The 13,018-nt window shown below is 43.7% G+C and overlaps 1 protein-coding gene across 1 annotated transcript; it reads left to right on the top strand.

Moving 5' to 3' along the window:
• The first annotated feature begins 253 nt into the window (after positions 1-253).
• Positions 254-12,530, top strand: LOC121276830 (complement component C7-like). Its single transcript, XM_041185374.1, has 5 exons — positions 254-426; positions 1,660-1,891; positions 3,779-3,953; positions 12,044-12,131; positions 12,492-12,530. The coding sequence occupies exons 1-5, from the start codon at positions 343-345 to the stop codon at positions 12,528-12,530; spliced, it is 618 nt and encodes a 205-aa protein (XP_041041308.1). The 5' UTR covers positions 254-342.
• Positions 12,531-13,018: the final 488 nt, after the last annotated feature.

Raw genomic sequence — 13,018 nt, 5'->3', positions numbered from 1 at the left:
AGAGTTGCTGTGTGCAGTGCACATTCTCCCGGCAGTGTACTGGGGCTTGACGGAGCTTCCTACTTCTTATCTTTGGCTTGTACAAGGATAGGGAATTATTATCCGGACTTGCTGAACGACAGTGCCCTCAGAAAGTTAATTCCAGTGTAGAGGTCGAGACTGCGCCCTGAACAGGGTGACACTGAGCTCAGCTCCACCGGAAAATAAAATGAGTAAGCAGGTCACCCGGCGTAACCTTTCATCTTTCTCCTTTCTGCAGGACAGTCGTCCGGACAGGTCCGCGGTTTGTCCAACACTGTCGGAGGCCGTGCAGGCTTTGTGGCAGCATTGAGCCTGATCGACATGGGGAATCCCCAGTCTAACGCTGAGGTTTACCAACGCTGGGCTGGATCGGTCAAGGACAACCCAATCATCATCAACCAAAAGGTCAGCAAAGAAGATGCCAAACAAACCCATTGACTTTCAGGGCTCAGCGTTGGGATCCCCGAAAGAGACAGCCACACCCCTTAGACCCTGACCACTGCCAAAACTGCACCCCCCCACACAACTGACCCACACAAAAACTGAACCCACCCTAAACAGACCCACAAAACACCGTCCCTCCCATGACCTGAGCCCCCATAAATTTGACCCCCTCCTCCAAAACTGACCCCCCAAAGCGGAGCCCCACCAAAACTGACCACACCCAAAAGTGACCCCCAAAACTAACCTCCGCCAAAACAGACAACCCTAAAAATGAACCAATAAATCCGAACCCCCAAACCTGAACCCCCAAAAACTGATCATCCTCAACCTGAAACTTGAATGGACTAATGCCTCAAAAACTGACCTCCCAAGAATGTCTCCCCCAAAAACTGACCTCTCAAACTGACCCACCCCCACAAAGCCTGACCCCTTCCAAAACTGAACCCTCTGACAGTGCAGCACTCCCTCAGTACTGACCCTCCGACAGTGCAGCAATCCCACACTATTGACCCTCCAACAGTGCAGCACTCCCTCAGTACTGACCCTCTGACAGTGCAGCACTCCCTCAGTACTGACCCTCCGACAGTGCAGCACGCCCTCAGTACTGACCCTCTGACAGTGCAGCACTCCCTCAGTACTGACCCTAAGACAGTGCAGCAATCCCACACTATTGAGCGTCTAACAGTGCAGCACTTCCTCAGTACTGACCCCCTGACACTGCAGCACTCCCTCAGTACTGACCCTCTGACAGTGCTGCACTCCCTCAGTACTGACCCACTGACAGTGCAGCACTCCCTCAGTACTGACCCTCTGACAGTGCTGCACTCCCTCAGTACTGACCCTCTGACAGTGCAGCACTCCCTCAGTACTGACCCTCTGACAGTGCAGCACTCCCTCAGTACTGACCCTCTGACAGTGCAGCACTCCCTCAGTACTGACCCTCTGACAGTGCAGCACTCCCTCAGTACTGACCCTCTGACAGTGCAGCACTCCCTCAGTACTGACCCTCTGACGGTGCAGCACACCCTCAGTAGTGGCCTCTGGAGTTAGGTCTTGAATGCAGAAAGGTGAAAGTGCTCCCATGAACCACGGGTAACCCAGGCCTCAGGCCTACCTGCCCCATGATGTCCACTATTTGGTTGCACACGCCTCTCACTCTCTTCAGTTCCTGATGTCTTGCCCTGTCTCCTACAGCTAGCACCGCTCCATGAGTTGGTGAAGGGTGTCCCCTGTGCCGGGGTGAAGAGACACTACCTGCAAAGAGCGATCGAGGACTACGTCCATGAGGTTCACCCATGCCGATGTCGGCCCTGCCAGAACAATGGCGAGGCTGTCGTGGTTGGATCGGTTTGCCAGTGTTTGTGTAAGCCCTACACATTCGGAATAGCCTGCGAGAGAGGAGCACTCGCCAAGGAACGGGAAAGCGGTAACACACCTTGCACTGTCTCTCTCTCTCCCTCTCTCTCTCTCCCTCTCTCTCTCTCTCTCTGTATTTCAGCGCTGGGTGAGCTGGGAGGTGCTGGTCCTTCAAACAGCCAGAGTCACCATCAGGGATATCACTTCAACACTGCAGTTTAACAATATCCCAGAACTCAGACCTGTCGACAGTCCGGCCCTCTTGATTCATAAAGCAGCTGAACACAGGGACAGAAGGAGGCCATTCAGCCCCTCAGGATTGTTACACAGGAACAGGAGGAGGCCATTCAGCCCCTCTCGAGCCTGTTACACAGAAACAGGAGGAGGCCATTCAGTCCATTGTGCCTGTTACACAGGGACAGGAGGAGGCCATTCAGCCCCTCAGGATTGTTACACAGGAACAGGAGGAGGCCATTCAGCCCCCTTAAGCCTGTTACACAGGAAGAGGAGAAGGCCATTCAGCCCCTCAGGCCTGTTACGCTATTCAGTTTCTTTGCGACTGATTCTGTAGTTTGACTCCATTGTGAAAGGTCCAGTTGACCCCTGGAGTCCACAGCTCTTTGGAAGTGGGTGGGGCCTGAGAGTTCCAGATTTCCGCTCCCTGTTGTGTGAAGGAGAGTTTCCTGATGTCAGCCTTGGACGGGCTGCCTCCAATGGTAAGATTTTGCCCGTCTGTCCTGGACTCCCCTGACCATAGGAAACAGATCTGCTCTATCGATCCCAGTGAATCCGAAATCACGTTAAACAACTTGATGAGATCACCCCCTCGCTGTACAAAACTCAAGGAAATACAAGCTAAAGTCCAGCAGTTTGGCCTCATAGTTTAATCTGCTAATCTGTCAGTCATACAAATCTGTAAACCAGTCACAGCATTGTTTACATTTGAAATCATGAGGGGTCTGGACAGAGTGGACAGGGAGAAACTGTTCCCATCGGTGGAAGGATCGAGAACCAGAGGGCACACATTTAAGGTGATGTGCAAAAGAAGCAATGGAGACAGGAGGAGAAACTTTCTAACACAGCGAATAGTTTGGATCTGGAACATACGGCCTGAGAGTGTGGTGGAAGCAGGTTCAATCGAAGCTTTCAATAGAGAATTAGAGTGTTATCTGTAAAGGGAGAATGTACAGGGTGACGGCGAGAAGGCAGGAGAATGGCACTAGGAGCAGGCACGATGGGCTGATTGGCCTCCTTCTGTACTCTAACCATTCTGTGACTCTGTCAATTATAAGGCATGGTCACTCTCTCAACCCTGTACTTATGAAGTCAAATAATACCTAGCCAGATTTGGATCAATTCAGCTATGGGTCATAAATTTAACTAAAGCTGGTTATTAAATGAGAGAATGCCAGGAACTCAGCTGAGGACAGTCTCATGAGAAGGTAAGTGACTGCATAGCAGTCATTCTGGGGAGAGAGTGTACATGGGGCTGGGGGAGGGGAGTGAATGGGTGGGTAGAATCAGTGATAGGGGAGAGTTTACATGGGGCTGTGGGAGAGGATTAAATGTCTGGGTAGTGGAGTTGGAATAATCTGCATCTAATTTCTGAATTATTAATTCATGGGATGTGGGCTTCGCTGGCTGGACCAGCATTTATTGCCCATCGCTAATTGCCCCTTGAGAAGGTGGTGGTGAGCTGCCTTCTTGAACCGCTGCAGTCCATGTAGTGTAGGTACACCCACAGTGCTGTTAGGGAGGGGAGTTCCAGGATTTTGACCCAGCGACAGTGAAGGAACAGCGATATATTTCCAAGTCAGGATGGTGAGTGACTTGGAGGGGAACTTCCAGGTGGTGGTGTTCCCATCTATCTGCTGCCCTTGTCCTTTTAGATGGTAGTGGTTGTGGGTTTGGAAGATGCTGTATAAGGAGCCTTGGTGAATTCCTTGGTGTGTTACAGGAAGTGGTATTGATGGGAGTTGGAGTTGTTGGACAGCCTGGGCTGCATGTACAAATGGAAGGAGACAGCGATTGAGAAGATGTGACAATCCTGCTCCCAGCTCAGGAGGGAAAAACTGTGCCGGAGTTGGAGTACAATCGGAGAAGTGTGAAGATGGAGAGATGGAATATTTACGGTAAGGGTGTTCAGCTTGTTTTACTGGAATATTTACGGTAAGGGTGTTCAGCTTGTTTTACTGGAATATTTACGGTAAGGGTGTTCAGCTTGTTTTACTGGAATATTTACGGTAAGTGTGTTCAGCTTGTTTTACTGGAATATTTACGGTAAGGGTGTTCAGCTTGTTTTACTGGAATATTTACGGTAAGGGTGTTCAGCTTGTTTTACTGGAATATTTACGGTAAGAGTGTTCAGCTTGTTTTACTGGAATATTTACGGTAAGGGTGTTCAGCTTGTTTTACTGGAATATTTACGGTAAGAAGTCCAGCTTGTTTTACTGGAATATTTACGGTAAGGGTGTCCAGCTTGTTTTACTGGAATATTTACGGTAAGAAGTCCAGCTTGTTTTACTGGAATATTTACGGTAAGAGTGTCCAGCTTGTTTTACTGGAATATTTACGGTAAGAAGTCCAGCTTGTTTTACTGGAATATTTACGGTAAGTGTGTTCAGCTTGTTTTACTGGAATATTTACGGTAAGAAGTCCAGCTTGTTTTACTGGAATATTTACGGTAAGAGTGTCCAGCTTGTTTTACTGGAATATTTACGGTAAGAAGTCCAGCTTGTTTTACTGGAATATTTACGGTAAGGGTGTCCAGCTTGTTTTACTGGAATATTTACGGTAAGTGTGTTCAGCTTGTTTTACTGGAATATTTACGGTAAGGGTGTCCAGCTTGTTTTACTGGAATATTTACGGTAAGGGTGTTCAGCTTGTGTTACTGGAATATTTACGGTAAGGGTGTTCAGCTTGTTTTACTGGAATATTTACGGTAAGGGTGTTCAGCTTGTTTTACTGGAATATTTACGGTAAGGGTGTTCAGCTTGTTTTACTGGAATATTTATGGTAAGAGTGTTCAGCTTGTTTTACTGGAATATTTACGGTAAGAGTGTTCAGCTTGTTTTACTGGAATATTTACGGTAAGGGTGTTCAGCTTGTTTTACTGGAATATTTACGGTAAGAAGTCCAGCTTGTTTTACTGGAATATTTACGGTAAGGGTGTCCAGCTTGTTTTACTGGAATATTTACGGTAAGAAGTCCAGCTTGTTTTACTGGAATATTTACGGTAAGTGTGTTCAGCTTGTTTTACTGGAATATTTACGGTAAGAGTGTGCAGCTTGTTTTACTGGAATATTTACGGTAAGGGTGTTCAGCTTGTTTTACTGGAATATTTACGGTAAGAGTGTTCAGCTTGTTTTACTGGAATATTTACGGTAAGAGTGTGCAGCTTGTTTTACTGGAATATTTACGGTAAGAGTGTCCAGCTTGTTTTACTGGAATATTTACGGTAAGGGTGTTCAGCTTGTTTTACTGGAATATTTACGGTAAGGGTGTCCAGCTTGTTTTACTGGAATATTTACGGTAAGAGTGTCCAGCTTGTTTTACTGGAATATTTACGGTAAGGGTGTTCAGCTTGTTTTACTGGAATATTTACGGTAAGGGTGTTCAGCTTGTTTTACTGGAATATTTACGGTAAGAGTGTCCAGCTTGTTTTACTGGAATATTTACGGTAAGAGTGTCCAGCTTGTTTTACTGGAATATTTACGGTAAGAGTGTCCAGCTTGTTTTACTGGAATATTTACGGTAAGGGTCTTCAGCTTGTTTTACTGGAATATTTACGGTAAGAGTGTGCAGCTTGTTTTACTGGAATATTTATGGTAAGGGTGTTCAGCTTGTTTTACTGGAATATTTACGGTAAGGGTGTTCAGCTTGTTTTACTGGAATATTTACGGTAAGAGTGTGCAGCTTGTTTTACTGGAATATTTACGGTAAGGGTGTCCAGCTTGTTTTACTGGAATATTTACGGTAAGGGTGTTCAGCTTGTTTTACTGGAATATTTATGGTGAGGGTCTTCAGCTTGTTTTACTGGAATATTTACGGTAAGAGTGTTCAGCTTGTTTTACTGGAATATTTACGGTAAGAGTGTTCAGCTTGTTTTACTGGAATATTTATGGTAAGAGTGTTCAGCTTGTTTTACTGGAATATTTATGGTAAGAGTGTCCAGCTTGTTTTACTGGAATATTTACGGTAAGAGTGTCCAGCTTGTTTTACTGGAATATTTACGGTAAGAAGTCCAGCTTGTTTTACTGGAATATTTACGGTAAGTGTGTTCAGCTTGTTTTACTGGAATATTTACGGTAAGAGTGTGCAGCTTGTTTTACTGGAATATTTACGGTAAGGGTGTTCAGCTTGTTTTACTGGAATATTTACGGTAAGAGTGTTCAGCTTGTTTTACTGGAATATTTACGGTAAGAGTGTGCAGCTTGTTTTACTGGAATATTTACGGTAAGGGTGTCCAGCTTGTTTTACTGGAATATTTACGGTAAGAGTGTCCAGCTTGTTTTACTGGAATATTTACGGTAAGGGTGTTCAGCTTGTTTTACTGGAATATTTACGGTAAGGGTGTCCAGCTTGTTTTACTGGAATATTTACGGTAAGAGTGTCCAGCTTGTTTTACTGGAATATTTACGGTAAGGGTGTTCAGCTTGTTTTACTGGAATATTTACGGTAAGGGTGTTCAGCTTGTTTTACTGGAATATTTACGGTAAGAGTGTCCAGCTTGTTTTACTGGAATATTTACGGTAAGAGTGTCCAGCTTGTTTTACTGGAATATTTACGGTAAGAGTGTCCAGCTTGTTTTACTGGAATATTTACGGTAAGGGTCTTCAGCTTGTTTTACTGGAATATTTACGGTAAGAGTGTGCAGCTTGTTTTACTGGAATATTTATGGTAAGGGTGTTCAGCTTGTTTTACTGGAATATTTACGGTAAGGGTGTTCAGCTTGTTTTACTGGAATATTTACGGTAAGAGTGTGCAGCTTGTTTTACTGGAATATTTACGGTAAGGGTGTCCAGCTTGTTTTACTGGAATATTTACGGTAAGGGTGTTCAGCTTGTTTTACTGGAATATTTATGGTGAGGGTCTTCAGCTTGTTTTACTGGAATATTTACGGTAAGAGTGTTCAGCTTGTTTTACTGGAATATTTACGGTAAGAGTGTTCAGCTTGTTTTACTGGAATATTTATGGTAAGAGTGTTCAGCTTGTTTTACTGGAATATTTATGGTAAGAGTGTCCAGCTTGTTTTACTGGAATATTTACGGTAAGAGTGTCCAGCTTGTTTTACTGGAATATTTACGGTAAGGGTCTTCAGCTTGTTTTACTGGAATATTTACGGTAAGAGTGTCCAGCTTGTTTTACTGGAATATTTACGGTAAGGGTCTTCAGCTTGTTTTACTGGAATATTTACGGTAAGAGTGTTCAGCTTGTTTTACTGGAATATTTACGGTAAGAGTGTCCAGCTTGTTTTACTGGAATATTTACGGTAAGAGTGTCCAGCTTGTTTTACTGGAATATTTACGGTAAGAGTGTCCGGCTTGTTTTACTGGAATATTTACGGTAAGAAGTCCAGCTTGTTTTACTGGAATATTTACGGTAAGGGTCTTCAGCTTGTTTTACTGGAATATTTACGGTAAGAGTGTGCAGCTTGTTTTACTGGAATATTTATGGTAAGGGTGTTCAGCTTGTTTTACTGGAATATTTACGGTAAGGGTGTTCAGCTTGTTTTACTGGAATATTTACGGTAAGAGTGTGCAGCTTGTTTTACTGGAATATTTACGGTAAGGGTGTCCAGCTTGTTTTACTGGAATATTTACGGTAAGGGTGTTCAGCTTGTTTTACTGGAATATTTATGGTGAGGGTCTTCAGCTTGTTTTACTGGAATATTTACGGTAAGAGTGTTCAGCTTGTTTTACTGGAATATTTACGGTAAGAGTGTTCAGCTTGTTTTACTGGAATATTTATGGTAAGAGTGTTCAGCTTGTTTTACTGGAATATTTATGGTAAGAGTGTCCAGCTTGTTTTACTGGAATATTTACGGTAAGAGTGTCCAGCTTGTTTTACTGGAATATTTACGGTAAGGGTCTTCAGCTTGTTTTACTGGAATATTTACGGTAAGAGTGTCCAGCTTGTTTTACTGGAATATTTACGGTAAGGGTCTTCAGCTTGTTTTACTGGAATATTTACGGTAAGAGTGTTCAGCTTGTTTTACTGGAATATTTACGGTAAGAGTGTCCAGCTTGTTTTACTGGAATATTTACGGTAAGAGTGTCCAGCTTGTTTTACTGGAATATTTACGGTAAGAGTGTCCGGCTTGTTTTACTGGAATATTTACGGTAAGAAGTCCAGCTTGTTTTACTGGAATATTTACGGTAAGAAGTCCAGCTTGTTTTACTGGAATATTTACGGTAAGAGTGTCCAGCTTGTTTTACTGGAATATTTACGGTAAGAGTGTCCAGCTTGTTTTACTGGAATATTTACGGTAAGAGTGTGCAGCTTGTTTTACTGGAATATTTACGGTAAGAGTGTGCAGCTTGTTTTACTGGAATATTTACGGTAAGAAGTCCAGCTTGTTTTACTGGAATATTTACGGTAAGAGTGTCCAGCTTGTTTTACTGGAATATTTACGGTAAGAGTGTGCAGCTTGTTTTACTGGAATATTTACGGTAAGAGTGTGCAGCTTGTTTTACTGGAATATTTACGGTAAGAGTGTGCAGCTTGTTTTACTGGAATATTTACGGTAAGAGTGTGCAGCTTGTTTTACTGGAATATTTACGGTAAGAGTGTCCAGCTTGTTTTACTGGAATATTTATGGTAAGAGTGTGCAGCTTGTTTTACTGGAATATTTACGGTAAGAGTGTCCAGCTTGTTTTACTGGAATATTTACGGTAAGAGTGTGCAGCTTGTTTTACTGGAATATTTACGGTAAGGGTCTTCAGCTTGTTTTACTGGAATATTTACGGTAAGGGTGTTCAGCTTGTTTTACTGGAATATTTACGGTAAGAGTGTCTAGCTTGTTTTACTGGAATATTTACGGTAAGAGTGTGCAGCTTGTTTTACTGGAATATTTACGGTAAGGGTCTTCAGCTTGTTTTACTGGAATATTTACGGTAAGAGTGTGCAGCTTGTTTTACTGGAATATTTACGGTAAGGGTGTTCAGCTTGTTTTACTGGAATATTTACGGTAAGAGTGTCCAGCTTGTTTTACTGGAATATTTACGGTAAGGGTGTTCAGCTTGTTTTACTGGAATATTTACGGTAAGAGTGTCCAGCTTGTTTTACTGGAATATTTAGGGAAGAGTGTGCAGCTTGTTTTACTGGAATATTTACGGTAAGGGTCTTCAGCTTGTTTTACTGGAATATTTACGGTAAGAGTGTCCAGCTTGTTTTACTGGAATATTTACGGTAAGGGTGTCCAGCTTGTTTTACTGGAATATTTACGGTAAGAGTGTGCAGCTTGTTTTACTGGAATATTTACGGTAAGAGTGTCCAGCTTGTTTTACTGGAATATTTACGGTAAGAGTGTCCAGCTTGTTTTACTGGAATATTTACGGTAAGGGTGTTCAGCTTGTTTTACTGGAATATTTACGGTAAGAGTGTCCAGCTTGTTTTACTGGAATATTTACGGTAAGAGTGTCCAGCTTTTTTTACTGGAATATTTACGGTAAGAGTGTCCAGCTTGTTTTACTGGAATATTTACGGTAAGGGTCTTCAGCTTGTTTTACTGGAATATTTACGGTAAGAGTGTTCAGCTTGTTTTACTGGAATATTTACGGTAAGAGTGTCCAGCTTGTTTTACTGGAATATTTACGGTAAGAGTGTCCAGCTTGTTTTACTGGAATATTTACGGTAAGAGTGTCCAGCTTGTTTTACTGGAATATTTACGGTAAGAGTGTCCAGCTTGTTTTACTGGAATATTTACGGTAAGAGTGTCCAGCTTGTTTTACTGGAATATTTACGGTAAGAGTGTGCAGCTTGTTTTACTGGAATATTTACGGTAAGAGTGTCCAGCTTGTTTTACTGGAATATTTACGGTAAGAGTGTCCAGCTTGTTTTACTGTAATATTTACGGTAAGAGTGTCCAGCTTGTTTTACTGGAATATTTACGGTAAGAGTGTCCAGCTTGTTTTACTGGAATATTTACGGTAAGAGTGTCCAGCTTGTTTTACTGGAATATTTACGGTAAGAGTGTCCAGCTTGTTTTACTGGAATATTTACGGTAAGAGTGTCCAGCTTGTTTTACTGGAATATTTACGGTAAGAGTGTCCAGCTTGTTTTACTGGAATATTTACGGTAAGAGTGTCCAGCTTGTTTTACTGGAATATTTACGGTAAGAAGTCCAGCTTGTTTTACTGGAATATTTACGGTAAGGGTGTCCAGCTTGTTTTACTGGAATATTTACGGTAAGAAGTCCAGCTTGTTTTACTGGAATATTTACGGTAAGAGTGTCCAGCTTGTTTTACTGGAATATTTACAGTAAGAGTGTCCAGCTTGTTTTACTGGAATATTTACGGTAAGAGTGTCCAGCTTGTTTTACTGGAATATTTACGGTAAGAGTGTCCAGCTTGTTTTACTGGAATATTTACGGTAAGAGTGTCCAGCTTGTTTTACTGGAATATTTACGGTAAGAGTGTCCAGCTTGTTTTACTGGAATATTTACGGTAAGAGTGTCCAGCCTGTTTTACTGGAATATTTACGGTAAGAGTGTCCAGCCTGTTTTACTGGAATATTTACGGTAAGAGTGTCCAGCCTGTTTTACTGGAATATTTACGGTAAGAATTCCAGCTTGTTTTACTGGAATATTTACGGTAAGAGTGTCCAGCTTGTTTTACTGGAATATTTACGGTAAGAGTGTCCAGCCTGTTTTACTGGAATATTTACGGTAAGAAGTCCAGCTTGTTTTACTGGAATATTTACGGTAAGAGTGTCCAGCTTGTTTTACTGGAATATTTACGGTAAGAGTGTCCAGCCTGTTTTACTGGAATATTTACGGTAAGAAGTCCAGCTTGTTTTACTGGAATATTTACGGTAAGAGTGTCCAGCTTGTTTTACTGGAATATTTACGGTAAGAAGTCCAGCTTGTTTTACTGGCAGGAACTGAAGACCATCAACCCAAACTGTTATTCAATAAATAACCACTCTTAGGATCATTGGTCAGATAGTGATGGCTACAACTCGGGCCTAGTCCTGTCCCCTACCCCCAGAGAAGCTGCTGTCCATTGGTTAAACGTGGACCTGTATTTACATCGTCCCTCCTGATTCTCATGTTCTCCAGGGGACTGTAATCCATGCATCACTCTGAGAGAGCTACCAATGTACAACCATACGAATTAGGAGCAGGAGTAGGCCATTCGTTCACTGTAGCCTGCTTCGCCATTCAATAAGACCCAATCGTGGCCTCAGCTCCACATTCCCTCCTACCCCCGATACGCTTTGACTCCCGTGTCAATCAAGAGTCTATCCACCTCAGCATTTAAAATATTCAGTGACCCGCAGCCTCCACCCCTCTCTGGGGAAGAGAGCTCCATAGACTCACGACCCTCTGAGAGAAAAAAAATTCCTTCTCATCTCCATCTTAGTCGGAGACCCCTTATTTTTAAACAGTGTCCCCTAGTTGTAGATTCTCCCACAAGGGGTAACTTCCCTTCCACATCCACCCTGTTAAGTTCCCTCAGGACCTTCCGGGTTTCAATAAGGTCAACTCTCATTCCCCTAAAGTCCAGTGGACACCAGCCCAGCCTGTCGAACCTTCCCTCATGAGATACCCCCTCCCCAGCCCCTCCCCCTACTGCCCCCCTCCCCACCCACACCCTCCTCACCGCCCCTTTCTGCAATCTCTCCCCAAATAACATACTGTTTTTCCATTTTTCCTGTCTAAACATTTACATTTTCCCACTTTATTCTCCATCTGCCAAGTTTTTGCCCATTCAGAACCTGGTTGCCTAGCTACCTTTGCATCATTAGCAAGCTTAGTAAACATGCATTTAATCCTGTCACCCAAGCCCCGAATACAGGTTGGATATACTGTGTGTGTATAGTATCATTCAGATTGGCTGTTCAGTGAGGAGGACTCTGTACCCTCAGGCAGAAGCTCATGGGCTCAATTCTTAATTCAGAAAATGCAGGTGAAACTCCAAGTGCAGCAGTGTGAGGCTGGACAAGGCACTGTGGGAGGGGACAGGAAATAAGTAATTCATTTCTCCTGATATTTTTCCAGCCTGCTCGAACCTCATTGCTTTGAAACGCATATTGATCCTACCAGGAGCTGCCCAGCACCCCCTCAGCTAGAAAATGGCTTTGTCCAGGTATGTATTGAAATCCCATGTACACTCTCCCCTATCACTGACTCTACCCACCCATTTATTCCCCTCACACAGCCCCATGTACACTCTCCCCTATCACTGACTCTACCCACCCATTTAATACCCTCCCACAGCCCCATGTACACTCTCCCCTATCACTGACTCTACCCACCCATTTATTCCCCTCACACAGCCCCATGTACACTCTCCCCTATCACTGACTCTACTCACCCATTTAATACCCGCCCACAGCCCCATGTACACTCTCCCCTACCACTGACTCTACCCACCCATTCACTACCCTCCCACAGCCCCATGTACACTCTCCCCTATCACTGACTCTACCCACCCATTTAATCACAGGTTTCCTTTATTGAGTTCTGGCCATACAGGAGACGTTAGTTGAAATTACAAAGCTCCTTATTGTGCCTGAGTGAGAGTTAAGACATGCTGATGGTTGGGCACTGATTGGGTGATGACTGGGTGATGACTGGGTGATGACTGGGTGATGACTGTACAGTGACTGGGTGATGACTGTGCAGTGACTGGGTGATGACTGGGTGATGACTGTGCAGTGACTGGGTGATGACTGTGCAGTGATTGGGTGATGACTGGGTGATGACTGTGCAGTGACTGGGTGATGACTGTGCAGTGATTGGGTGATGACTGTGCAGTGATTGGGTGATGACTGTGCAGTGACTGGGTGATGACTGGGTGATGACTGTGCAGTGACTGGGTGATGACTGTGCAGTGATTGGGTGATGACTGGGTGATGACTGTGCAGTGACTGGGTGATGACTGTGCAGTGACTGGGTGATGACTGGGTGATGACTGTGCAGTGACTGGGTGATGACTGTGCAGTGATTGGGTGATGACTGTGCAGTGATTGG

This window comes from Carcharodon carcharias, chromosome 4 (genome assembly GCF_017639515.1).
Source record: "Carcharodon carcharias isolate sCarCar2 chromosome 4, sCarCar2.pri, whole genome shotgun sequence".
In the NCBI taxonomy this organism is placed as follows: domain Eukaryota; kingdom Metazoa; phylum Chordata; class Chondrichthyes; order Lamniformes; family Lamnidae; genus Carcharodon; species Carcharodon carcharias.
The sequence above is the reverse complement of the archived record's forward strand: the minus strand, read 5'-3'. Positions and strand labels throughout refer to the sequence as shown.

Bases quoted from the DNA above. Each gene is read 5' to 3' on its own strand.
- LOC121276830 (XM_041185374.1), top strand. From the start codon at position 343: ATGGGGAATCCCCAGTCTAACGCTGAGGTTTACCAACGCTGGGCTGGA. The intron at 3,954-12,043 runs GTAAGGGTGTTC...ATATTTTTCCAG, and splicing joins GGAGAGATGGAATATTTACG to CCTGCTCGAACCTCATTGCT. The intron at 12,132-12,491 runs GTATGTATTGAA...ATTTAATCACAG, and splicing joins TAGAAAATGGCTTTGTCCAG to GTTTCCTTTATTGAGTTCTG.